This window comes from Gasterosteus aculeatus, chromosome 7, assembly GCF_964276395.1.
Source record: "Gasterosteus aculeatus chromosome 7, fGasAcu3.hap1.1, whole genome shotgun sequence".
Taxonomy (NCBI): domain Eukaryota; kingdom Metazoa; phylum Chordata; class Actinopteri; order Perciformes; family Gasterosteidae; genus Gasterosteus; species Gasterosteus aculeatus.
The window spans coordinates 23020690-23047842 of NC_135694.1; the positions used below are offsets into that span (position 1 = coordinate 23020690).

The 27153-nt window shown below is 44.0% G+C and overlaps 1 protein-coding gene across 2 annotated transcripts; it reads right to left on the reverse strand.

The window, feature by feature from the left end:
- smg6 (SMG6 nonsense mediated mRNA decay factor) lies at positions 1-26771 on the reverse strand. Of its 2 annotated transcripts, XM_078105278.1 has the most exons (20): positions 26508-26771; positions 11308-11409; positions 8224-10591; positions 7882-8074; positions 7494-7604; positions 7227-7333; positions 6984-7062; positions 6637-6747; positions 6328-6537; positions 5401-5462; positions 5130-5275; positions 4771-4884; positions 4451-4625; positions 4003-4222; positions 3661-3837; positions 3042-3200; positions 2795-2939; positions 2321-2583; positions 2033-2114; positions 1-1940 (listed from the first exon to the last, which is right to left on the reverse strand). In XM_078105278.1, the coding sequence occupies exons 2-20, from the start codon at positions 11396-11398 to the stop codon at positions 1810-1812; spliced, it is 4944 nt and encodes a 1647-aa protein (XP_077961404.1). In that variant the 5' UTR covers positions 11399-11409; positions 26508-26771; the 3' UTR covers positions 1-1809. The 2 variants fall into 2 exon arrangements, with proteins under 2 accessions (XP_077961404.1, XP_040037017.2); XM_040181083.2 differs by lacking the exon at positions 26508-26771 and having other exon boundaries at positions 11308-11579.
- Between the last annotated feature and the right edge of the window lie 382 nt (positions 26772-27153).

Here is a 27153-nt window from a genome sequence, read left to right on the forward strand (position 1 = left end):
TGCCATGAAAACCTTTTATTGATGGATGATGAATATGTACTATTTGTTGAGTTGATATTTGCAGCAGAGCAACTCAACACAGGAAACTGCTGAACACTACAGTAGCACTAGAACAGAACAAACAAAAAAAAAGGTGTCACGGTTTTTACAGATAATTTAACGTCAACTGATGATGGAAACAGTAGCGGGTACAGGACCATCACAAAGGAAAGGTAGCCTCTTCTACATACAGTATTGTTCTACAGCTAAATCAGTATGATCAAATTTTGAAGTGGTGTATGATGCCACATAACAATAGAACAAAAAGTGTAGATTACAAATACTTTGCGCATTTGGACACCTTATATGCACAAAAAACAGCCAATAAGACTCAGCATCTCCACAAGGAGTGAAAGCAAGCACACAAATACTACTGATGGAAATTTTACATGCTTTACTTTGCAATTAAAGGAAAGTGGGAGTGTTGGAGTTTTAGAAAAATCACACTGTGGAAAACATGTGAATAAAATGAATGTATGAAAAGGCAAATGTCTGTGGTGGTATGAACTGAAAAGCACAAAAGACTAAAGCTCCCAGTAAAGCTGAAGAGAAAATAAAGCAAAATATACTCCAAGCTACTTGAAACATGTCTAAAAAAAACAGTATTTGCACATCTTGTTTTCATACTGTTTTGTTTTCAGTGATGAAAGGGGTGGAATTCCGTTCAAAGGAGCAAATCCTGTAGTCGATATATAGCTTAACATTCTGCAGCTGAAAACACACTACAAACCAAAAGAATTGACTTATTAAATAGCATACATTTGCTCAAAGCCAGAAGCAAATCATTTTTCACAAATACATTTAAACCCAGATCTGTAAAAAAAAGAAAGAAAAGGTTGATAAAATCAAGGTTTTTCAAATGCTTATTATCAAGAGTCAAGAAAAAAAGAGAAATGGACCACAAGGAGGGAACGGAAACTTTCTACATGAGCTCAAAAACAAGTAAAAATCAAAAACTGTCAATGAAAAGGGTAAATCACACTTTTGTTGTTGTTGTTAACTCTATCGAAATGTGTCCTTAGTATCCAGACTTAATATTAGTATCAAGCTGGAAAAAGCACAAGTTTCCAAACGGACATTAAGCACTTCCTGAGTTTGCAGGAAATACCACAGCTGCATGGATCACTTGGGAGGTGTGGAAGTTGCACGAGGATTCAACTGACCCTCACGACAACCAGCCACTTTTTAAAAGCTCTACTGACCGACCTCCAGCCGCTACTTCTCTCCGCCTCCTTTTATCCGATGGCTGCTGAAGAGGCCAATGCGGTCTTTGCGACTGGGCCCTAAGAGAAGTGTGGACGTGCCAGTTACGGCTTTCAATCAACTAAATGACCGTACACGCTCACCTTCTCTCGGTCTCTTTCTGCCGTCAGCATCAAAATTTTAACACTGCTCGCAGAGTACACACTCACCAACTAGGCGCGGATGCTCAAGGCTGGACCAGAGCGCTTACAAATCCGACCACTTTTCAACCCTCTTTCCTCCTTCCAGTCCAGCCTTCCTGAGACTTGTCAAGTCTCTCTGTCTCTTTCTGGGGGAGCCCACTGATCTGAACATATACACACACACAAACACACACTCCATAAGAAGGAAGGGAAGCTGATTTAAACCACCCTGTTCTCTTTTACATTTGCTTGTATCCTATGAAGTGGTGCTACGCTTTCTTCGTCATCCGCTCTCTCTCCCCTGCTCTCTCGTGTATCTTCTCTCGTGGCTGAGTGGCAAGCAGGCTTCAGCAGTTGGGTTTTTCTGACTCCAACCTGGTCTGGTTCAGCCCACTTTGGCCCAGCTGAGGAAAGCGGGGATGTCTCGCACTGGGACGTTGCGGGTCAAGGCTTTGACGCGCAGGTTTCGGTCATCTGTGAGGAGTACAACCTCCCTCTGGAGCCTCACTGTCCCATCTGTGGGTGGGGAGGATTAGCAAGAGATACACTTTGACACGTGTGTGTTAGGAAATCTGTACAGTGAATGAATGACAGGCAATGTTACGTACTCTTCTGATCAGGCATGAAATCCTTTGCCTTGTCTTTGCAGTAGTGGAGGCAGCAGGACAGAATCACATCATCATTGGTACCCTGAGGAAAATAGAACACCATGTCACCAAAAGAAATCTCAGTACAAACATTTGATGAAAGTAAGAACTTTCAATCAGGAGTCAACCACGGCTTCCCACCGAAAGAAAAAGCCTCATGTCGTTGCACAATATAAAAACCAAATCCACTAAATGTAACTCAATAAAAGAGATACAAACATTCTGAGCTGTAATTATTTGGGCCCTCACCTGCTGTCCAGAGGTGTCTTCACTGCGGAAGGCAATAGATTCAAGCGGATTTCCTCTGCTTGTCAGGGCTCTGAGGAACGGTTCCCTGGCTTCGAATCCTTTCTCCAGGAAAGCCACGGCCAACCGGGCCTTCTCCTGAACGGCTCGCACATGGGCCGCGTTAACGTTACCGTTGCCCCGGCCACCGGCGCCACGTCCTCCCGAGCCCACTCCTCCAGCAAAGTTGTCCTGGCCTTTGGCCAAACCATCCAACTCTGTAATCACTGTGGGAGAGAACACACGGCACTATGGTCAAAATAATAAGTACACTTTACAAAAGATCCTTTTTTTCTACAGTTAACATTAGAGAAATGGGGCATTCTTATGATTCTAAACATGTCACACCACAATTTAACCCTCCTTCATCCAGTCTACAAGAGCGCGTATTCTTCCGCTCATTTATTTTCTCCTTTGGTTTCATCAGTTTCATCTTACCGATAAGTGGCACAACTATTATGTATGTTCCACACTGAAGGAGTTTCTTCAACCCTCCCAAGTGGTCGATGAATCCATTTGTATCTGGAACCAGAAAGTGAGGCCTCACTTCCAGCTCGAGCTGTCCGCTTGTCTGCAGCACCGCCTGGAACGCACACATGTTAAATTTGTTAAAGTTTATTCTCGTAACATTCAAATATTACCATATTCAAATATGTGTCGTTAGGAATGGATACGTCCGTTTTACCTGTATTTTATCCCTACGCTTCTGTTGCTGAGCCAGTTTGTTTGTGAGAACGTTGCGTCGTGCCTTCAGCTGTCTTATGTCGTTCTCACTGTCGCCCGCATCGTCCTCCCCTTCTGATGCGGAGAGAGACGACTCTGCCTCGACTATGACATCATCAGCCTGCCAAACACACAGGTAGGACATATTTTCCCATTTTATTTCCACTATTTATGATTAGATAAGATAATCGTTTATCAGTCCTGCAGCAGGGAAATTCACAAGATTATAGCAGCAAAGGTTCAAGTGCAAACAAGAGACACTGTACAAGAAACAAGGTCAAAACTATTATGAATAGTGGAAAAATCCATCATAAATGAAGTTAAATATTATATATATACAGAGAACTATTATAGTTCTGACAGCACACTGCAGGCCTTCTTCATTAGTTTATTTAGTCTTTGCCTGCCAGTTGTTAAGATGCCGCTGCTCCAGAAGACCACTCCAGAAAAAATGTCAGTCAAAAAAAGTCCTCGGAATGTTCAATGAACACAATTTAATACAAAAGTCAGAGAAGAAAACATGGAGGGAGCTCAAGGAAGAGAAAGACATTTTAGAGGAAAAGTAGGAGAAAATAAGTCACCTCTTTCTCTGTGAGGGAATCCTGCCTGCTCCTTGTATCCATTGAATGGGTAGGTGGAAAAGTCGCCACAGAGATGTATTTGCCTCCTTTGAAGGCCAACAGAGGCTCTTCCTGTCCACACAAAGCCTCCAGAAAGTACTTCAGCACCATCACTCTCTTACAATCGGCTGCTATTGCCTAAGGAAAGAGAACGGAAGCATATGTGTAGGACCGGATAAGGTTAGTGGTACGGGTCCAATCTAGCGTGTTGCGGTTCACGGAAGAATTGTCTTTTGCTTCGCGGGAGAAGCAACACGTACCAGTGTTACATCAAAGAGAAATCCCTCTTTACTTTCCACTCACCACGTCCGTGTGTCTGTCGGAGTAACAGGGCTCCAGTGGCGCAGCGAGCAGCGGCACAAAGCCAGCGAGCAGCTGATCCTCCTTCAATTGCAGCACGGTCAGCTCCTCATCTCCCTCAACTTCTTCAGTGTCGACTTTGTACAGCGGCACTTCCTCGTGGTCGACCCGTGCCAGCATGTTGCACAGGTCGGCCAGGCACTGCCAAACATCAGGGCTGCCACTTGGAGGAAAAAGCCAAAACTAACTTTAAAGAACTACAATCTGAAACGAGTTGGTATGTGTGGTAAGTAGAGGCTACGAGCACAACCAATAGCAGTGATATGAATACACTCTGAATCAATACGAGCAGTATAAAACACATGCATAATGTTGTGTTCACAACTCCTTTCCACGGTTCTCAAGTGGCCCCCTTAAAAAAAATGGTTTACTGCAGGTTTGAAATGCTCACTCTATAGTGCAGGGTGGTGGGTTCCACTGGTCTGGTTGCCCCAACATCCAGTCGGACCAGACCTTGATACTTGGTAGTAGTTCTTTAAGGTCCAGTGAAAAGGCAGAGACCCGCACCATACCCCCTAGCTCCTCCCCTTTTCCCTCCTCCTCTGCGTCTGCCACGGGCACTGGTTCTAAAAGAGAAACGGGGACATTTCTTTTTAAAAAGGAACACTTAATAGACCTAACTTCCGTCTACCTGGACTAGGTATGAATAAAGACCCTCGGCCTTAGACATGTGTCCGAATGTGATACTCATGGAGCTTTCTGTCCCCCGACCTGCAGGAGTGTTCCTGAGCAGCTCTGTGCAGCGCTGCACCAGTAGTGCGAACATGCCGAGGCCCAAGGCGGTGCTTTGCTCTTGCAAAACGGACCGCACGTCTCCCACTTCACCTGATAAACAGAAACGAGAACTTTAAACAGTAATTCCTAACATTCTTCATATAAATATTGTGAATTCAAACATATTTTTATTGTTTGGAGTCAAATTTTTAGCAATAAACCAAATTGAGATGTTATCCAGAGGCCATGTTTATGAATTAATTAAGTAGATAAACACAGTAAATGAAAGCCTTGAAGTCATATTTGTTGTCTGATAATAATAATAGAAAAATAAAGGTGTTTATGTGCAGAATCACCTCTGCTGTGGGCATTGTATATAGTGAACATGTTGATGGTGATGATCTGCAGCATGTGTGTGAAGCCCAGTTGGGACGGGCCATGCTGGAGCAGCGTCTTGAACTTCTGAAGAACTCGGCTCGCCACTCGAGGGAAAGATTCCATGCTGTGTATGCAAGACATAGATTCAAAAAGATTACAGAAAGAAAAAAAACAGACAAATGTGAGACAATAATTCATAGGCTCATTCAGTGTGAATTGAAGAGCTGGAATACATGAGACAACACTCACCCCACTTTAGTGAAGAGCTTTCCATGGGCATGCAGGAAACTCAAAATGAATCTCTTATTTAGCTGGAGAAGGAAAAGAGACAGATGATAAAAAATGTATTACTAATCCGGGGTAAACGCCATCTAGTAACGGTGACAAAACAGAGTGGTTTAGAGAGGATGTCACTATTTAAATGCAACAGAGGATTTGAACAATTGGGGTGGAAAGGGTACTGAAGCTGGAAAGAGCAAAGCGGATACACATACAGATGCCTCTACCAACAGGATACATTTAACACTAAATCAAAGTAAAATACACTGGAGAGATACCAATAGATTTGTTAAAGGGTCAAGAAAGTATTGTAAGTAATCTTGAAAATCATAATTGGAAAACAGTGTGTTGAGTGACTATCTATGTAAGTTGTAAGAGAACACACTAGTGATTGGACCAATGAGGTGCAGATAAAAGCCTTTCTATTCGTTTTACTGACTGCGTTTCTCTAAGTGAAATCCAAATTCACACCTGTAAATTATAGCTCATCGCCATGGACACCAAAACTATTATTAGAACTATCAACGGGTCAGCTACAGAGGATGTAAAAAAAAAAAAGGAGGAAGAAAACAACAAATATTTGGTAGAGGGAATAGAAATAAGAAGATAATGGTATGAAAAATGATGACCTTTCAATAGAAAAAAAGCTCTGGGCAGCAACAAATTATTCCCTTTGTTATGAATTAGCCAAAGATGAATAAATGGTAGGGTACTACCCGCACCTAAAAAGGCAGAGGCAGAGAATCCTTCGTCTACATGGAGACGGTCTGTCTCATTTATTTGCCATTTCTCACTTGGCATAAGTTGCAATGAGTGCATTCATGTGATGCCATATGTGAGGATGTGCATGTGAGTGAAAGAGAGAAAGACAGAGAGCAAAGAAAGAAAGGTTCTTACATCACTGGCGCTCATACTTCCCAGCTCTCCATCCTGCTCAGAGTCTTTGCTGGATTCACTCCCTCCCCTCTGAGCGGATCGGGTAGCTGCTTGTCTACAAATCCAAATTTCCACACGAGCTCCATCTTCCCCTCTTGCTCTACCTCTTACTGCCGGCCCCCTCGAGCCTCCTTCGTGCTCCTGCCTCCTCCTTCGCTCAAGCTGCTCATCCTACAAGACACAAAGTCTGTGAACTTGAAGCACTAGCGCTACCTAAAGAAAAGTGGTAGGAGAATTGGGAGAAGTAAAAAACGTCTGCTTATGTCTGACCTTGCGCTTAGCTTCCTCAAACAGACTCATCAGGCTTTCCTTTGCCGTCAGGATGGGGTTGGAGGCTGCCAAGCTGCGCATGTAATAATACACGGCATCCAACTTCCGCTTCTGTAAATGAGAAGCGTGGAAAGCAAGTAAGAGGAGGGAGGCATCCTCTAGAAGGACGCACGCTGACTGGGTGAGAACAGAACATTACTCTTTAAGCTGTATTTTTCATTCATCCTATAGACATAACTGGGAACATACAGGGACAAAAACAAAGTTACTCAAGTTATCCAGTTATGCCTGCAAAGAGCTTTTTTCACACCAACCTACTATCCCTACATTAACTACACATCACTTACTGTATAGACCGCCAGCAGGGCCAGCTGATTATATGGTCGGCCATTTTTGGGTGCAATCTGCTGGGCTTTGAGGTACCAACTGCAGGAAAATGAAAATGTGCAATCATTGGATATGGGATAAAAAGGCTAGCACTGACCCTGAGTTACATAATTATTACAATGTAGTCCCGACTCAGTCAAAATGAAATGTTCAATGACATAACACATTGTGTGCTCATGAATGTGTGTTGAATTACAGCCTACCTGCGAGCCTTGCCATAGTTGGCAGAGTCACTGGCTTGTTCCCGGTAACGGGCTATGTCTCCCTGACAAATCATGCAACGCTGTGCACTGATAAGAGCATACTTCACCTGAAAAAGACAGAAACACAACAGAAACTTTCAATTCACAACATAATGTGTTCAGTTGGTGGATTAGCGCGGCCATATTCAAGCGTTCATTTTAACATGCATAAATGATAAATCTTGCGCACACACAACCAAATAGAGCCTGAAAGGATTAGTGCTGTACCGTTTTACGTAATGGCCGAGCCCTGATCGCCATGCCGTCCATGTAATCCTCTAACTTAAACTGGTACACTGTCTGCAGCTTCTGAAGCAGCCCATCAAAGAATAGTGCCCCCTGTAAAACACAAACAATGATCAACAAAGACATATATATATATATACACACACAAGTATTTCCAAGATTCCCTGGCAGCATGTAAATGACCTGTTTATGAAACTAGTTTTGGTTAACTGATCTGGTGCTTATCCGAATACTAAACAAGGTCACAACTATGTACCCCAGGAGGTGCCCAAAGAGCATAGTTAGTAATACTTTATCCTGATCGGTTCCAAAGCAAGAACACGGCCCACGGATGTGCGATGCAAGTTGCAGTAACTCTGCCCTTTCTCACCTCATCCAGCAGCGTGAGCAGCAGGTTTCTGATATGAGTAGTGTTGTCACACGTTGGGTCTTTCAGTAGCTGCCGGAAGCGCTCTATGACCTGGTAAAAGACATTCTTCCACAAAGACTGATCCACATTCTGCGAGTCTGAGAAGTCGATGTCTCTCAGGATGATCTGCTCGTACACCCCCAAAAGGTCAGCTCTAGAAAAAGAAAGAGGGCATAACAGGACATTAAATGAAACTAGCAGCCAAACAAGTGCAACACAAAAAAAGTAAGAAAGAGTAAAAGAGTAAAAAAAGACCACACACAAAAGGAAGAGGGCCACTGACACATCTTTTCCTGTCCTCACCTGAGCTGGGTCATGCGATCCAGTCCGTCAACACTCACTCTGTCCCTGGACAGCAGGTTGCTGAGCTGGAGCTCCTGTGCATCTGCACCTCTCAGCATCCTGCCGAGCTCTCCTCTAGCTTGTTGCTGCACCTCTTCAAGTGTCAAATTACCTCCCGCACCAGGCTGCGAATAACCTGCTCCCCTGTAACTCCCACAGAACTGACCCACGCCAGCAACTGGATACATACCATTAGGGGGAGCCATTTGGTATGGCCCCATATGATAAGGATATGGATAGCGCTGGTTGGTGGTGGCGCCAGGACTATGTGCGTTGCTGGTGGACATGGGGTAGCAGTAAGGGTTGTCAGAGTTTTGGAATTTGTAGAAGGCCATGGCAGCAGCTTGCTGCGTTCGAAAGTGCTCCCCCTGCGGGACCGGAGGACTGCTTGCTACCTCATCGTCTGTGTCCAAAAAGTGAAGTTGGCCGTATCCAGTCCCTGTCTGAAGATATACAGGCTGTTGGAGGGATACATGCTGTGAGGATTGGGTACTGGCAAGGGCAGGTTTCTGGTCGGGGTTATTGGGATCCCAGAGTCGTCTCACTCCACCTCGGCCTCCTCTGCTCCTGCAAGCGCCTCCGCCCCTAATTCCACCAAAAAGAAGCCGTTGTCCAACCTCGGGTGAATTGGAGATGTCTGTGCGTGCTGGAAGCACCAGGATACCCCCACCTCTGCCACGAGGAACCAAGCCTGGCTTGCGTTGTTGTGACGTCCCGCTATGTGACGCGGTACCAGACGTTTGTTCAATAGAAACCCTAAAGATGCCCCGACCTCCCCCGTCGTTTCCTTTTGGTCGGTTCCTTTCCTCCCTCCGTCTCTCTGCACTTAGGTCCCCTCCTACGCCTCTTCTCCTCTTTCTATCGTCTGTTTTGTCACTCATCTCACTCCCCTCCGGTGATTCCGTGGATGACTCCCCATTGGCCGTCCAGCTTTGTAAATGACTCCTTTGTCCTACTCCACTTTTAGCAGTCTTGTCAGTATTGTGCACCAGTGCCAAGCGGCTATTCTCCACAACCATCCCCAGACGAGGACCATCCAAGCTGGTCACACTGCTGGCTGAGCTACTGCTGTATGTTCGATTCCGTGAGCGCCGAATATCTGATTTGGAATAGCGTTTTGAAGTTGGTGTGGTGATGTTCGCATTGGATCTGTGTCTATTGCCTCGTTCAACTGGCAGGTCTGCATTTCTCCCTGCCTTAGCATCTTTCTCTGCGGCTCTGGATTGGTTGTTGTTGTCTCCTCCTCTGCGATTCTCTTCTCTTTTATTTAGTTGTGCGACTCCAGTCTGACCAGCTTTGTTATCCCGATCTGCTTCTCTCCTGTCTCTTTCCATCTCAGCTTTCCTCTGGTCGCTCTTTCCTCCACCACTCGCTTCATCTTCTCTCCTTCTGGAATCCTGATTCCTCTCCTTTTCCTTTTCCCTTTCACCTCCTCTTCTCCTGCGGTTACCCCTTTCCTTTTTCTTCTCTACCTTTTCTTCCTCCTCTTTTGTTCCTCCCCCTTCGTCTCTCCTTTCCTTATCAATTGTCTCCCGTCTCCTGCTTAACTCTTCAACGACTTGGCCTTCACATCCCACTTCATCCTTTTCGTTCACACTGAGTTGTTCTACTTTGTCAGTCATTTTATCCACTGAAGCATCAGACGGTAATGGGCTTTCTTCCACACCTTGGCTCCCATGCTTTCCGTTTGTATCTGATTTAGACAACTTTATGTTTTCAAGAAGACCTTTTACTTCTTTGGCTTTTCCTGCCTGCTTCTGTATGTGACCTTTTTTGTTACCCCCCTTTTCCTCTGTACTGAAAAGGGATTCTGGCTCAGTTTTCGGCTTATTCTGCCTGGCGGGAGGCATTTCCTCCTCTTTTCCAACTCCCGAGTCTTTTCCCTGGATGCTCCTGCGGCTCCCAGGTTGATAAAATTCTCTGTCTGGTTTGCGAGCTTTCCGCGTTGGCTTAGCACCTTCTGCAGCTTCCTCGTGTTCTCTGTCATTTTCAACAAACGCTTTCTCTTTGTTTGCTTCTGATTTGGACTGTGAGTGAAAGCCCTTTCTGTGGCTACCGTCACCTCTCATTCTATCTTCTTCCTTTTTGTTGGCGACTGCCACGTCCTCTGTGCACACACAACTCTCTAAGACTCCCCTTTTCTTACTTTGCGATGGCTGACCATGATCAAGTGAATTAGAAGTCAGGGGGTCAGTTTGGCCAGTTTCTACCCCTTCACTGTCACGGTGACACCTTCCCTGTCCAGCTCCTAGCTGGTAGCGCTGCACCTCATGACGTTTTCCTTCACTCTTCCTGTGCTGCTTGTTTACTAGATGCTCCTTCGGCTCCTCTGCATAAACAAAAACAACAATCAAAAAGACTGAGTATGGGTGTATGTCAATATTGCCTATGAACAAAATAGAAAATCTAAAAATACCAAGTCTCTCAATAATTCCTGACATCCCTTCTCTGTCTGTGGCACTCACCCCCGACCCAGTAATTTCCACTGAAGATATATATTGTTCAAAATGTCAACATCACAAGTTATGTCTAACTGAAAAATAGTCACTGGAGAGATGAACTTTTTATGTTCAAAATAAGAACCTCGACGGTACACGGACAAGTGTGCTCATTTAATTGAGCAATTGAGATAAAAAAAAAACAGTTGTCTTCGGGGAAGCTGTAACGTTTAACAATTGTTGACGTCATATATATATATATATATATATATATATACATACAATATAATGTATTCGTAAGAGTAATCAACTGCGAGGTTACTGGAGTAAATATAATGACCAGTACGGTTATTAAAAAGGGTTAACGTCACGTCATGAAAGCAGTCGCTCATAAACTGCCTGGTGTCATTAAAGGGGGCGTTTAAAACAGACCGCGCGGGACCAAAGAACGGGTAGGCAGTTAGCTAGCTAGCTAACAACATTAGCTGGTTATAAACTTAGCAACTCCGTAGGCTACTTCGCGCTTACTTGGAATACTTCTGTATTTGAATTTATTGACTTTTCCACAATTACAATTCCATCAGTTATCCGCTTTACTTAATCTCACCTTTGTGACAGTCAGGGATATCGACTGAATTCGACGCTAAAGCTCTGAGTTCCGCAGCTGAGATTCGCACTCTGTCCAGCTCGCTCGCCATCTTTGCTTCAACTGAAACAACAAACACAACAAGTACGGTGGCCCAACTAGATAAAACATAAGCGTCGGCAGTCATAAAAGCGAATAGAGGTTTTTTCTCTCGGAGCTTTTTTGTTCATTTCATTTATATCTGTATTTGAATTTCATATGCATAGAATGTGCCCTTATTTTTTCTTTTGATGTAGGCCAATTGTTGGTTTTGCATATAACAAGGTCTTGATATCCTTTATTCTATTAATAATTTACAATACAATGTATTCAATTTGTTTATATGTCTATAACACTTATTTCCCCTAAACGTGTTTACATAGAATTGTGTTAATTGATTAGATGGATTAGAAGTTTTCCAACCTTGCACTAGGCAAAATGATTAGATTGTAACACCCCCTTGTTATAGATTCCTTGTTCGTTTTCCTAATAATTTAGATATTGTTAGACATCTAGTTATGATACTCATTTTCTGTTGTAATCTGACAAAATATATGTCAGTCTAAAATGTTATGTAATATTTACGTAGGCCTTGATCTACATACAAGGACTGGGAAAAGAGGGCTCAAAGGTCTTCCCATTATCTAAAGAAACGTACAGAGATCCTATATACATACACACCCTCAATTCAACCAAATAACCACTAGATGTCAGGATTGACATCTAGAAGTTCTTATTTAACTTTTTAGCTTCAATGTCGTGTTACCCCTTGGATAGGCCCAATAAAGAACTTTCTCCCATCTACTTTTGCATGCTGTCACATTTAAGTAAATGAAGCAACATCTTCTCCTCACCACATTTTTTCTCTCACGTCTTCCACTTATGACTTTAATGGGAACTAACAAATTGTACAAGAATGGTAATTCCGGGCACTGCAGACAAGAGAAACATACGCAGAAAGACTGGGAAGTGCATGTGTATTTGGGTGATTGTGGGTGGAGAGCACGTAGAGTTCAAGCAGACATCATCGGTGAGGCTGATCTAGAGTAAACAGCTTCATTTCCCTAGCAACACCAAGTTAAAGGGACAGAGACTCGTCTTCTTCTTATAAATCTCCCACACACGATTCTTCATCCAGAGCTAGAGCAAACCTCCTCTTTTTCCATACATGCTCCTATAACCTGTCACTAAATAATTCATCCAAAGTGCTGGATAGCTCACTTCTTCGGCATAGTAATCAGAAATGTCTACAAATACTTGTGTGTGTAGTTATAAAATAAGTTTATTTAGTCCATAATTGTCCATTACAGTATACCAACATATCACGAAACAGGCAGTCAACCATTCAGTTGGGTTATTTATACAATTTTATAGACCATGTTTTTATCTACAGTGTTTGTATTTTCGGTTTTTATTCAACATGTTTATAATAGTGGTAGTAGTGGGTTTTACTATAATTTTCTTATTTCATTAATGTTGTTGTATATTTCTATTCTATTGTATTTACTATTTTAGCTAGAGCACCTGCAATGCAAACTTAGATTAAGGTGTTGATCGTGAGTTTCATGATTCTCAATGGCCTATTATTTAATAATTTCGCTGTTTTTAATTACGCAAATATGACGGAGGTATAAACAATAAGCCACATTGCGTGTGAGCAGAATGCAGTTTTGATGTAGTGCTACCAGTGTCTTTTGATGAAGCTCTTGCACACCAGGGGTTGTAGCATGTTTCGTGTCTGCAGTGGAGAGGTGTGAGAGAAGAAGAGGGGGGGCGCCGGAAGTGGTGGGCGTGTGTCTCCCTGTGTGCGCGCGAGTCTGCGTGTGTGTGGGAGTGAGCGCTCGTGCGCATCCGCGTATGTGTGCAGAGTTCTGATTGTCAGTGCTGCACCACGGTGCAGGTAGAGCAATGCAGAATGATAAGAGACACAGAAGGACAGAGAGGGGGAGGCAGGAAAATGGTGAGGGAGGGAGACAGAGAGAACGAGGAGGCGAGGAGGCATGATGCAGGAAGAGAGAGCACGAGGGGGGAGACACTGTGAATACAGATGAGAAAAGCGGGGGAAGCAGGGAGTTTTTTTTTGCAGGTGAATTTCTGACACCAGGGGGTTTCTCCAGCTCAATAATTCCTCAATGTCTCCTGCCTCCCCCCTTTCTCTCTCTTTCAGGCTGTCCATCTGCCCCCCCTCCCCCCACTCCCCACTCCCCACTGGGCCACTGCGAGGTTGGAGGAGATGACTTTTAGAGATGGAGGAGGAAGACGGATGGGGGAATAGAATCAGCAGAGAAAGGTGGTGAGACCAGGGTGGAACATTGTGGTTGAGGATGGAGCGGATTGAAAACGCTGGCGTTTGAAATCGGGCTACAAATAAACAAGAGTGAATGTGACGGGAAGATGAAAGTGAGATGACTGAAATGGGATAAGTGGTGAGGGAGACAGAAAGGGAAAAGGGTGTGTACAGGACAGACAGACAGGAAGACTTGCGTGACGCATATTTGCTGGCACTAGATGTTTGGAGTACATCCATTTGACTGGCTTTAATGTATAATTCACAAAATAGGGTGGAGGGTGACAGGGGCGGAATGAGCACAAAGGCAGAGATAGAGTGACGTATTGCTGCAGAGGACCCTTAAGAGAATAATCAGAATCTTAAACAAAGAAGGCAGAATTACTCACAAGTTGTAGCAAAGAAAGCTATTGAGCACTTGATGACCTGATTCAGTAAAAGTTTCATAATAACTGACAACAAAAACTGTTGTGCACCAACAACACAATCGTAAGCCCTTAATATACCATTTTTAAGTTGCCTCACGCTTGTTAAAGCACTGTTTAAGTCGGTGTTTTTTCAGGATTATAGTGTTCCAACTCTTCATTGGAGATGAGTAAATATTTAAAACTTCATATGTTTTAAATGTTTGTATTTTCCCACCAAATAGTAATATTTGTCTGCATACATAGTCTATCTTGTTGCCCCTTAATGGATCTTTGCCTTAAAGTTCTCCTCATTTGATGAATATTTTTCCGCAGCAAAGAATTCTGCAATCAATAGTGGCCTCCGGTCTTATGCCTTTCAGTGGGGTTTTAAGTTTTTCTAATATATGTATCCGGGACTGGAACACAGGGAAATGAAATTGATTGCAAACAGCACGATTTTGTAATGACTTTTTTTTTTTCTGTCTTTGAAACTCCTCCCTCATTTTCAGTAGGCTGTGTAGACGCAGGATACACGACGCCCACGCTCGCACACACGCATACGCACATACAGCTGGCGTCGCACGGTAATTTCATTCAGCATATGACTTCGGCATAATGTTTGGAAGTTTTGTGTGAGTCACTGTTGAAGTTGCAGCAGATGAGACAAGGCCGTTAATGATTTAACAAAAGCAACGCCCGTGTGGGCTCCTTTTGCCACTGATGCTTTGTAGATGTAGAATGAAATAACGGGAATAATCTTGCCATGTGCATATCAGGTAAGTCAGTTTTGCTGGAGCCATTTAATTGGCTCCGATGGCTGAGGAACACATGTCACTGAGCAAGTACAGGCACCATTACACACATATGTCCTCCTCCCACCTGTCAGACAACCTTACAAACACACACACAGAGACACACACACACACACATACACACAAATCTACAAAGTTTCTGACTAGTTTCACAACATCTGTCACTGCCCGGGCGCGTGGGTGGACACGGGAGTCGCTGTGTGTGAGTGTGGGTTTGCCGTCTCGCAGGCCAGAACGGAGGACGGAGACGGTGGAGGCATAACGACGCGGGGGCGAGAGGGGTTTCACTAATAGACACCTACTCCTTTAAAACCTCCACACCTCCCTTTTCGACACACGGCCCCACCACCGTCACACAGACGCTCCTCCTCCTCGAAGGCTCTCCTTTTACTGAAACCTCATTATGGGCACGTTTGCCAGAGTCCTCGTCCTCCTCCCCGTCTCCATCCCTCCCTGTTTTTTTTTTTTTTTCATTTGCTCATTCTCTCTTGCCCTGCTTACTGCATTTGAGCCAGCTTTGCAATCAAAGGGAGAGAAAACACAAATGGTAGCGGAGGGGTAGTGTGCGCGTGGGTGGGGGGGGGGGGGGGGGGGGGGGTGAGAGGAGGCTCACTGGGAATTCAGTGTGAGTCAGAATGGGAGCAAGGGAGGTGGGAAGGCATGGTAGGCGGTTGTAAGGAGAGAAAGGAGAATATGGGAGGGAAGAATTTGTTTTTCTTTCTGTCTTATCTGAATGCCATCTCTGTTCGGAATACAGATGAGGATACAGAAAGTGAGCCAACAACCGGGCAGGACAGACAGATAAAAGGTTTGAACTGGAAATCACCTGCACATGATTTACAATGGAGCCTCCAGATACACACCTGTTGAGAGTTGAATGTGAGATGAATGCCTGAGGACTGATAACAGTAACTGATAACTGAAAACAAGAAGCAAAAGACGATCTTCTACAAGGGATGAAAGAAAGTTAAAGTACATTAAACGGAAGCCGTTTTTGTGTGTTTATGTCACCATGGCGCCAATAACCATGTGGGTTGTAGAATGAGAAAATTAGTTTACTCAGCATGCATCCACAGTTCTGAAAGATTAAAAACAAGGTTTTGCATTTTTGACCTTGCCACTGTAAAACATGGGACCAGCTTGTCAGTTGTGTCACCATTCAACCAATTCTCAAGTGTGTGAAATAACACATACCATAATCTGATATCCACAGGTTAATCCCCCAAAATGCAACAATGTTTTTACGGGCGACGTGAGGACCCAGAAGCGGTACGACAAAGCAGCAGCAGTAGTCCAGCACAGAGTCTTTATTTTTCACAAGACAAACACAGGTGGTAGAGTCACCGGGAAAAGACGTGGGCACGGAAGACGGCGTGAAAAATAATAATACAATACTACTGCGGGGCAAGGCGCGGTAGTCAGGCAGGGTCGGCACCCGGAAATCAGTCCGAGAGAAGAGTCTGACATGCTGCTCACAACGACCTGGCAGCGAGCGAGTGGGTGGTGGGAGTCTAAATACTGGAGGGAGCGAGTGGGGCTGACAGGTGAGTGCGACTATCAGGTGCACAGAATGAGGTGATTAGGCTGAGTGAGAGGTGGAAATGACGGGGTAGAAGTGACAGAGCTGTGAAGAATGGGGCTCATTCATCAAATGTGTGCTCAATTCCCACTTACGCAGTCACAACGACTCTGGCGTTCAATGTTTTTTTATTATTCGGGATTTGTTCTTAGGTAAGAACAGAATTTACGCACGTTATGTTATCGTCCCAAGAGCACTCTTACAAAATTGATAGCTGACATGTTATACCGTTTGTCTGTTCTAATTTAAAATGAAATCTCATTTATAATTAACAAATTAATTATTTTACACATGTCTGCTTGTTTCAATAAATACACACACTTACATTTCTGCTCATTTGTAAAGCACTTTGAATTGCCACGGGATATGAGGTGTGCCTATAGGCCTATATAAATGAACTAGCCTTGCTTTGCCAATTCACATAATTTATGTTAACAAGGAACCTCGCCATCCAATAATAAGTGACTGGTCATGGTATTTACGGGCCATGTAGGTCTATTCTGCCCACTAGGACTACACCACACAATGGCGTATTTACTGCTGCTGCAAAATGTTGCAGATCGTGCCCTGAGGAGGGAACGCATCTTCCGTGACCAGATTTATTTCCCGGAGTGTGCACGCGGCCCTGTCATCTCATGCCCTTTTATGGGAATTAAGGGGCCGTTAACCTCTGCTAAATAGGAGCAACGGGGCACAAGCTTTCAATTTACGACATATTTGGATTCATCATTCTAAGACCGCTCCTGTGACCAATCCCGCTGTTTAGGAACATGTCATAAATCACATGTACTTTTCTTTAGGAACTTTAAGAACAAATTTAAGGTCGGTCGGTCGGGGGTCGGGGGAGGAGGAAGGTGTAACTACCCAAGACCACTGGATGATTATGAACCTGTATGCTAAAGGCACTAGCTTGCTACCACAATAAGTAAAGCACGCTGCTACAATGGATGGCTATGGTGGGTTTATTTTCCACACAACAATACAAACAATTACACACACACACACACAAGTACAAAGACACGGGATAGGAGGACTAACAGGTAACAAGGCCTGTGGAGTAGGGCGGTGCCAGCGGTCTGTCAAAGCAAAGAAAACAAAGGACCCTAAGCTTCTCTAAACCTACCTACCACAATCTAACCTATCACACCACTTACCTTACTGCTACAATACACTGGGCGACAGCCGCCAACTTCTAATCTAGTGTAGGCAACAGGTTCTTCCTACAGGTGTATGTAGACCCCAGGGTATCTTACCTAGCCCTGCTCCACAGCGCTCTTGGGGTAAGTAAATAAACACAGACCTGGGTGTACAATAGACCACAGTTTAACAAACAACATAAACCATATATTTTTCAATGTTTCAATCAATGTCAATGACTCAATCTCTCCCAACACAAGCCTCCTCAAGCTCTCACAAACAAACATTTTAAAGAGCAGAGCTGAGAGCTGGATTGGCTGGAGGAACAGCTGGCCACGCCTGCATCGTCAGCAGCAACTCACCACACCTGTGAAGAACAGACTGGAAACAAAGACATGGGGGAGGAGAAAACACTAATAGAGCAGCCAGACGTAACATGGTGAATGAGGCCCAATGAGTGAGAGGGTTCTGCCTCTAATTATCTTATGGTACAATTTTAGAATGTTGATATCTTGGCTGTTGGCATATGACAGAGATTGTAACCTTTGTCTGTGCTTGGATCATCTTTGGTCCACACTCAATGTTAAAAATCAACCACCAAACTCCACAGGTGAAGGCCGAGTGACAGGAGGTGTTCCCTACAATTTGTACCAATGAAGAGTCAATGGACGGAAAATGCTTTTTTGCTGCTTCCTGATACCTTGCCGGGCCAACCAAGCCCATTAGATTGAATGGAGTCAAAATGGATTGAAGGTGACGAGGAGCAATTTTCCAAATGTAGTTCTATATTCACGAGCAGATAAAAAAAGAGGAAAGAAAATAGAGGTATTGGTCTCGAATTCCCCATCTTATTAGTTTTTTTCCTGCCTGCGTTCTTGTCAATTAACTCTACTCATTGTCATTCCAGATCCTGTCATCAACAAGAAATCACCATATTCTCTTCACCTGGTCCTCATGCCCTTCCCACCTGCAACCCATTCCCTCATTAGCACCTCACTATTTAGGTCCCCACACTTCCACTTCCACCAGATTGTCTTGTGTGCATGCCAAGTTTTCCAGCGGTTTCCAGCATCTTTCCGATTACAGATGTCCTGACCTAGCCTGCCTTCTCTTGACCATGAACTCTTCGCCTATGCCCTTTTTGGATTTGTTTGCCTGTTGTATTGCCATCCTGTTTCTGAACCCTGCCTGTCCCCGTTTACGGGTTTCCTGCCTGCCCCTCTGGATTTGTTTGCCCATTGGACTGCTATCCCGGTTTTGACCCTGCCTGTATAAGTAAAGAACTTTTGATTGGATTCTGCCTCGGAGTTGTGCTTTTGGGTTCCAATACCTGTAACCATTACAGTATTAAAGAAACATCCTCTTCAGCCTGTATATTATGGATTTTAAGTGCAGAGTGGAATCATTATTTACCTTTCCCATGAAATCTATTGTTGGTCAAACGGGATTCCTCTCTAATGTGTGTGTGTGTGTCCGCCCGCCCGCCCTGGCTGCTGTTTGGAGGAATGCACGGTCTCAACTCATACCGTGCATGACCGCGTGCTTCCTCAACTTATTGAAAAAACGCAAAGGGGACATTAGTCCTTTGTCCAAAGTGAACCTCTTTACGCACAACGATCTCCCTCTGAATGTATCATCGGGATGGTCTATGCACGAATGCCGTCACATCTCTGCAGAGGTTTCTACTCTCCTAAACTGGGTTGGACAGTTGGGTGAAGTTTAACTTATGAAATATCTTCAATATATAAAAAGACACATCAATGCACTGCATTAAACATGTCCATTCACAGCAGCAGTGATGATTCATTGCCTCATCTAAACATTTGGTTTGCTTAAACGATTTGGTCATCGTTATCATTCGGCAAACTCCTTTTGAACATATTTGTGTGTCACCTCTGGAGACCTTTTTTTTCTTTTTTCTTTTTAAATCTACTTCGAGAGGATTGGATCTGTAAGGTTGTTGTGGGTTGATATATTTGAATGGTTTGAACATGATTGATTACTACTTGTGAATATGTAAAATTTTGCACTTGAACTGAGCAACAATATCCAATGACCGAAGCAAAAAATACACAATCTGAAATGCATCCTTTGTGAAATTTAGGGGTAATTATGTTTTAAGTAAGCCGTTATGGAAAAACGATTGTCCAGACACACCAATGAGTGACTTCAGAGACCTCAAATGTCTATTGGAATATTCATATAATATAAAGCTTTATTATTTGACATTTCATCATAAATAGCCACATACAGAGCAAACAAGCTATTTTCATTATTCCCTGTTCCAGCGGTGCACAATGATCGAGGCTATACTTTCCCTCCCCCTTATAAATAGCGTGCGATGACGTGGCACACGCACGTACATGTGTAGGTGAATCTTTGAATGAGCTCTCCCTCTCCACCTTCCTCCCTCTCTCTGCCCCCCCCCCCCTCCCCCCCCCCGTTCCCTCTCTACGAGTTACTATGGGATCACTATAAAAAGCCTACGGTTGAGGGGAGAATCCGGTCTGTGTGGAGAGCGACTTTGGTGCGTGAAGACGGCAATGGCACCAATTTGACAGTTTCATTTTGAAGAAGAGAACAAGTTTAAAGACACAGACACACAGCAAGAAGGCGCAGGCATGGCCACAGAGGGAATTTTGACGGAGGTAAGTTCAATGACTAATCCTACAGACCTGCTTTTGTGTGACTGTGTCTGGAGACCTGGAGGGGAAAGAAAATCCCCTCTGATGAAGTGCAGCCTTGAGAGAGGGAGTATTTGGCTTGCTTAAGTAGCCCTGTAGTCTGATTCCACTGACGCGGTTCCCAAGTTGGTGCAGTGTGACTCATTTTCTCTCCCACGCGGGCAGAAAGAAAAGAAAATACTAAACAAACTGCGGGTCAAAAATGGCATTTTTGAATGTGTTATTTTCTGCCTGGTTGCGGCTCGATATGTTTCAAGAACGGGACAAATACACATTGATATCGTCATTTTTTCCCCCTCCTCACGATTAAACCGTTAGTCGCTGTTTCGGTTGCCGCTTGCCTCTTAAGCACCACCGGATCCTCCGGTACTCTCCATCCGATGTGCCAAATGCCCCAAAACACAGAGGCGCACATGCCTCTCCTGTGCGCGTGGCTGTGCATGTTTCGTGTGAGACGGTGTCTGGGGGGGGGGGGGTGTTCCTCACCAACCTTTCTCTACATTCTTGGGAGCGCGGCACCGGGAGGTTTCCGGTGGTAGTGATGACATTACAACCATCACTTTCTTCCGGTGTGGCGGTAAACTCTTCGCCTCCTCCTCTCCCCTTCCTCCTCCTCCTCCTCCTCCTTCCCCCTCCCCTGTACGCTTCCGGTCGGCTTTTCCTTTTAACTTTCTTTTTTTTTCGGTCTCGGTACTGTGACGTAGTCAGCTGGTGAAGTCAGCCCTGCGTCATTCTTGCGCACTTTGCAGATGATGCGCAGTCACCTACTACAGCCCTTACATGGGCATAGCCCTCGCGCGCGCGCGCGCACGCACAATGCGGTGTGATCCTCTGCCGTGCCCCCGCAATGGTGAACGCGCGATGGTTGACGCTCGTGTGCGAACAGTGGGCGGAGCGAGTCAATGAAACCCCTTGTTCATTCACAACTCGTTGTTGGGGCTGCTGTTGCACTGACGTTGATCAGGCAATGTTAATTAAAGCCTGGCAACCTTAGATATTGAAGTATTTTAATAGAATATGCAGGGAATAAGAATTAAACGGGTGTTAATATGTCACAGTGCAGTAGGATACCAATCGTATTCGTCCTAGCGAATGTTGATGTGAGTGTAATGCTCAAATATCGTCAAGTAATATAAACGTTTAGATTGGTGTTTTTTTTTTAAATTTTCAAATAAAATTGAATACGAACATCCCACAAAACCCAGGCTCAAGCACGACTCACTTTCCTTTTATGGATATGGTGTATTTCACTGGATGCTCGTCAGGTCCAGCACTTTCTCCCGGGTGCCATGGAAACCGAGCCAGACCAAGCCGCTGCCTACGCGCTCTGATAAGCCAGGTGGCAGAATAGGACGTGAGCCGATTGGTTTTCTCTTGAAGTGACGTCATCTGCCCGTACACTTGGGCACGTGACTTGTCGAGCAGAGAGACGCGTGACGGTACTCCTCAGCAACATCTATTCGTTATTGATATAGCAGACTGCAGAGCCTGTGGTCCACTCCGGACGAGGCTAAGTTGAAGAAGGGCTCTTTAGTAGGTAGTAGGTAGTAGGTAGTGGGGGTGGGGGTGGGGGGGGGCAACACTTTTAAATTAAATTTGTCATGAGGTAAAACACATATTGTTGTTTTGAACTAAGATTTGGGTTGTTGCCGTTTTTAATCAATCTCTTGCAAAAATACAAATGTAAAAATGAGACCTGTGTCGTCCAACTTCAGCACCGCAGACAGCGCCGATGAGTCGCTGTCCTTCCACCGAGGTGCTGAGACACACTATAAGGCAACCTGTTGCAGAAATACTCTGTGTTTAACATGATAATTGCTTTTAAGGATTGAAATTCATCTTGGTTAAGTGAAATTAATTGATTTATTTCACATTTATTCTTCATAGAGAGATAGATTGATTGGTTGTTACCAATCATTTCTCTAGTTATTAAGAGGTGAACTGCTGTGAGTCGTCTTCAGGAGTATCTCATTCATTTAATTTCCTGGTCAAAGAACCGTTAAAAAAAACACAGTTTATGTATGTTGAGGGGAAAAAAGGAGCGAGTGGGATTTTGTAAATGAGTGGGACAGATTGAAACATTCTTATTCAATAGTTACCTCTTCCAGGCTGCTTGATAATATAGTAGATAATACTCTAAATAATCTTAACCTCATGGAAGGTCAAAGTTTTGCAGGGATATTACTAAAAAGTTCTCCTTCTCTTGTGTTGGTGACTCTTATTTTGGCAAAATTGTGAAACTGTACTCCCCTTCCTCCTTCTATATTCTTGTTTCTCTGCCTGACTCACTCTAGCGCGCGCACATACACACACACACACACACACACTGGTGGATGATGCTAAATGCCAATCTTGCTAATAGTTTTTAAATGCATATTATTACATTCAGATACAAATATGAGATGATTTGATCTGTTTACATTAAATGTGGATTTCTAATCAGTGTAACGTTCAGAAGATTTGCTGTCTGGTTGATTTATTTCTATTTACTCATTTACTTTGTTTCCATCTTTGTAGTGATATATTGTTTCTTGCACGTAAAAAGCACCGCTGTTTTTAGCATCTACTCTTCCACAATTACTATCTACGTCACTGGGATTCCCCTCGTCGACAAAGGCCGTATTGATCAGCATCCACCTCCTGGGAATTGTTACAGGCTTGAATTCAGTAATGTTATACCAATATTCTCTCCGCAGGTTTCCACAACGGGAGTGTTCGCCCTTTCTTGCCATATCTTCCCCCCTCACACGGCCAGAGCATCAGCACCTTGGCTTTAGACTGCTTACTGCTTATACAGTGTCACAGTACAGTAACAGTCTACAGTCATGGCTACTGAAGCCTGGCAATGCAGCAAAACACCACACTGGCAACACGTGCGGAGGCCGTGCCGGAGTGATGTCAACCCGAACGGAAAAATAACATCATGGAAAAAGTGTTCAGTACGCTCTGTATGTTAAATATTCCCTCTCCTGCTCCTCAGCTCAGTGAGGAAACCTGTGTGGGCTTGCATTGGGGGGAGTCCTACACCATGTAAGTACGTAATATCAGCGAGCGAACCAATGAGACCTGCGGTTTCTAGTTACCATAGCAACTCCGGCTCTCCGTCCACCCTGCTGTCTCCATGGCGACCGTGGCTTTAGATTGTTACTCTAGCAACAGCAGCATGGTAACAGTCTACAGCCATGGTCGTTAGGGGCAGGTGACATCTGAAATATAAAAAGTTGTATGTATTAATTGAGTTTGTTAGTAATTTGAAATGTTTGTGTTGAAATGTTCTCAATTTAGAATGTCCGTTGCTCATCTACAGACATTACGGTCTGGAGGAGGAGAGTTGACAGATTGACTTGTTTATTGCTGCACCTTTCCCTTGATAATACATCAAAACTGCATTTATACCGTGTATGTGTGTGTGTATATATATATATATATATATGTATATATATATATATATATATATATATATGTATATATATATATATATATATCACAATAATAAACATGGAATCTTTCTAACACCAAACACAGCTTAACTACTAAGTTTGTAATGACACAAATGGACACATGAGGCTTTTCACTTTAACTTCATTAGGTTTGACTATAAAGCATAGTAATGAATGCAAAGAGCACATGCTGAACGGATGAGTCAGCCAGCTCCAACACCTGTTCGCCTCTCTACCCACCAGACGAGAGCGCACTGATTTATTTTTGTAGAACAGCCAGGAATTCCCAGTAGGCACCACTGTAACACTGGGCCCGATTCTAACCAACATGTATGCATGCTCACAATAAACTCACCCACAAATAAAGTACTAGCCCTTGGCCAATTCATGGAGCACTACTCTATCATAATAAGGCCTATTCTTCCCTCTAGCGGTAAGGATTTGTCTATTTGAACCAGAGCTACTAAACCTTTTCCCAGATGAAACATTGGGAGCAAAATGCATGCCTGATGTAATTGAACAAAATGAAATAATACATTTAACAGTGTTTCGGGGATACTTTTTTACACATGTACCTTTCATTGTAACAACAAACATATATTCAGTTTTCTCAGTTAACTGGTAGATGCTATTTGAGTGGCTCCAGATTCCACCACGACGTTTACAATCAAGGTTGATTCGTCCTGTGATGTGTAGCAGCTGTTCAAACTCGATGCAGCTGAGGTTCTTCAAAGGTTTTTGGGGAGGAGGGGGTGGGGTTGGGGATTGCTAAAACCAAAAAACACCTTACAGATCACGGCTGCACCAAGGTAATATTTGGTTTACAATACAGATGTGACACACAGCATCGTCACAGGCTACAAAGCATAATGAAGATTTACAGAAGCTGTTGAGAACTATCGCACTCTTCACTGCTTCCTGCATCATAACATTAAATTATCCCATTATACATTGTTTCCTTTATGTGTGCTGGTAAAATATTTGCTGTGTGCTGACTGATTGAAGTAAAGCAAAGAAAAGAGAGGTAAAGAAAAAGAAAGTTAGATGAAGAGTTGTTTATTCTCTTCCTCCCTTAACCGTAAAAGCTCATGTGCTGACAGATGAACAACAGCACATAAACTCTTACTGTTCAGGGCGGAGGAGTTAAAAGGGATCTGACACAGAAATACAACCATGCACCTGTACATGATTGTGCACTGTACATTCAACTAATCAAATGATCTAAGTTATGAGAACATGCAAATTTGTCCCAATAATGAAAGCAGGTCCCACATTGTGACTGTGGAAAACGTTTTTGTGACTCAACAAGTTGTAAAACACACACACACACACACACACACACACACACACACACACACACACACACACACACACACTGGTGAATGATGCTAAATGCCAATCTTGTTAATAGTTTTTACCATTTAAAGGTTAAGGATTTAACCATCCTTAATCTTTAAAATTCTTGGAAAACAAAAATGTATATAATAACATGGCTCAAATTGAATAATAGGTGAATGAAGCCTATACATTGATAAAATAAAATAAATGAGTATACTATAATATGAATAGTGTATCAGTCTCAAGACTCCAGAGCAAGGCTGGGAAGGTCTGATGTAATTCAACACCCACCAAGGCTTTTATTATGGTCTGTACTGGTATCTATTCAGTAACGATTGTTATTATTTGTTTTGTGTCTTCAAGCTGCAAGTATTCCTCTGGATCGATATCCCCCAGATACACAAGCACAGCAAAGCTATCGATTGAATCATTGTTACATCCCCTTTCTTCCGTCCAAACGAGATTGCACAACAGGGTTCACATTTTTGAAGATACGTGAGCCAAGACATGCCCCCCCCCCTCCCTCCTTCCCTCCCTCCCTCCCTCCCCCTCTCTCTCTCTCTCCCTCAATATTTCTCTCTGCTTTGTCCAGAACATACCACAGTTCTCCTCCACAGTCACGATGACTAATATTTACCCCTACGGAGTCCGTTAGTTAGGCACCTATAAGGACAGCCAAACCACAGCTGTCCTCGCCAGGTCCCGGCCACGGCCTCTAAAACAGTCCAGTAAAGCACACCAGCAGACAAACGACTGCAGATGACCTCATACATCAAACGGAGGGCCTCGGCTGTGTCCTTAGTTCACCTCTTCATCTCCTCAGTCAAGAATCCACACAACCTCTGAACATACTACTCATGTAATCAACAAGTTGAGTGGTCGAACACTGCAGAATGTTGCAGGAGAAACATGTGACCGCAAGGGACCAGAAAATGCTGCTTGACGACGGGAAAAAACACACGACGTCTTCTGGTACTCGCAAATCTAAATGTTGTCCAAACAAACAGGAGAGGAGCACAAAGCAGAGGAAAACCATAACTGAGTAAGTATAAATGCATTAAATAACCAACGATCAAATCGTAACGATACGAAGGAGGCGAAATATGCAGCACGCTCATGGACTTGCAAACAGCCTCTGCGCATTGTTTGGCCCTTGATTATACACAGTTACCACTGCAGCATAGATTTCTTCGCTGTGTAGTTTCATGTCATAAGCTGACACCAACTGACTTTTCTTGCCTTTCTGTTCTCTAAATAGCAATTGGACTGACAACTCTAAATATACTACCACTGTTCCCTCTTTCACATGTCAACACAGAAGCTATGCAGGCGCAAGTGCACATGTAATCACAAACGCACCAAGCCACACACGTAAACACAGGAAATAGGGACACATGACTGCATACGCAGGACATACCTATGGGAAACCTCCAACGCCATAATACATCACATCCATCGCCATACCTACGCTTATAGCGCACACGTTTTTCTAAATTACCTTTTTCAGAGCCATTCAATTTCGAGCTTAAAATCCAAATGACACAACAATCCCTCTGTCTTCAGCATCCTCTCTTTGCTGGTATCAGAGCATTGTAGATTACAATGGTGTCCAAAAGTTGAAGGCCAGGTGATCAAATCTCAAGTCCTGAATGTCACAGATTGTTGTGGTGTAAGCGGTCAGCGGTGGTGGCAGGTAGTAAAAAGGAAAAGTCGGTCAACTTTGTCCGCGTCTGGACGAGCCCGAGCCACTGGATGACCAGGCTCTTTGGAGTTCAAGTGCAAGTATTATATACCAACATTCACCACGTGGCCCCGCCCCTCCGTCCGTCTCCCATGACAACACACGCGCCATAATCAAAATAGAGCCCATCTGTGCTCCGGCACACCCTCTCCGCTCCATCCTCCACCGTGGGCAGAGGGGAAAAAGTGATCTTTCAATTGCAGCGAAAGCTCGTACGTGCCCTCGCTCTCCCTCTTTTAACCGCAACAGCCAAACACAGGCTTAGTGGGGAAAGGGGGGGAGGCGAGAGGCCCGATAGGCAGGGAGGACGACTCCACCCTCATCCGCCTCTGTCTCTCATTCCATTATTTCCCGGCTGTTGTGCAACAGGGGGAACGGATTCCTGAGAAGGGAGTCACGGCTC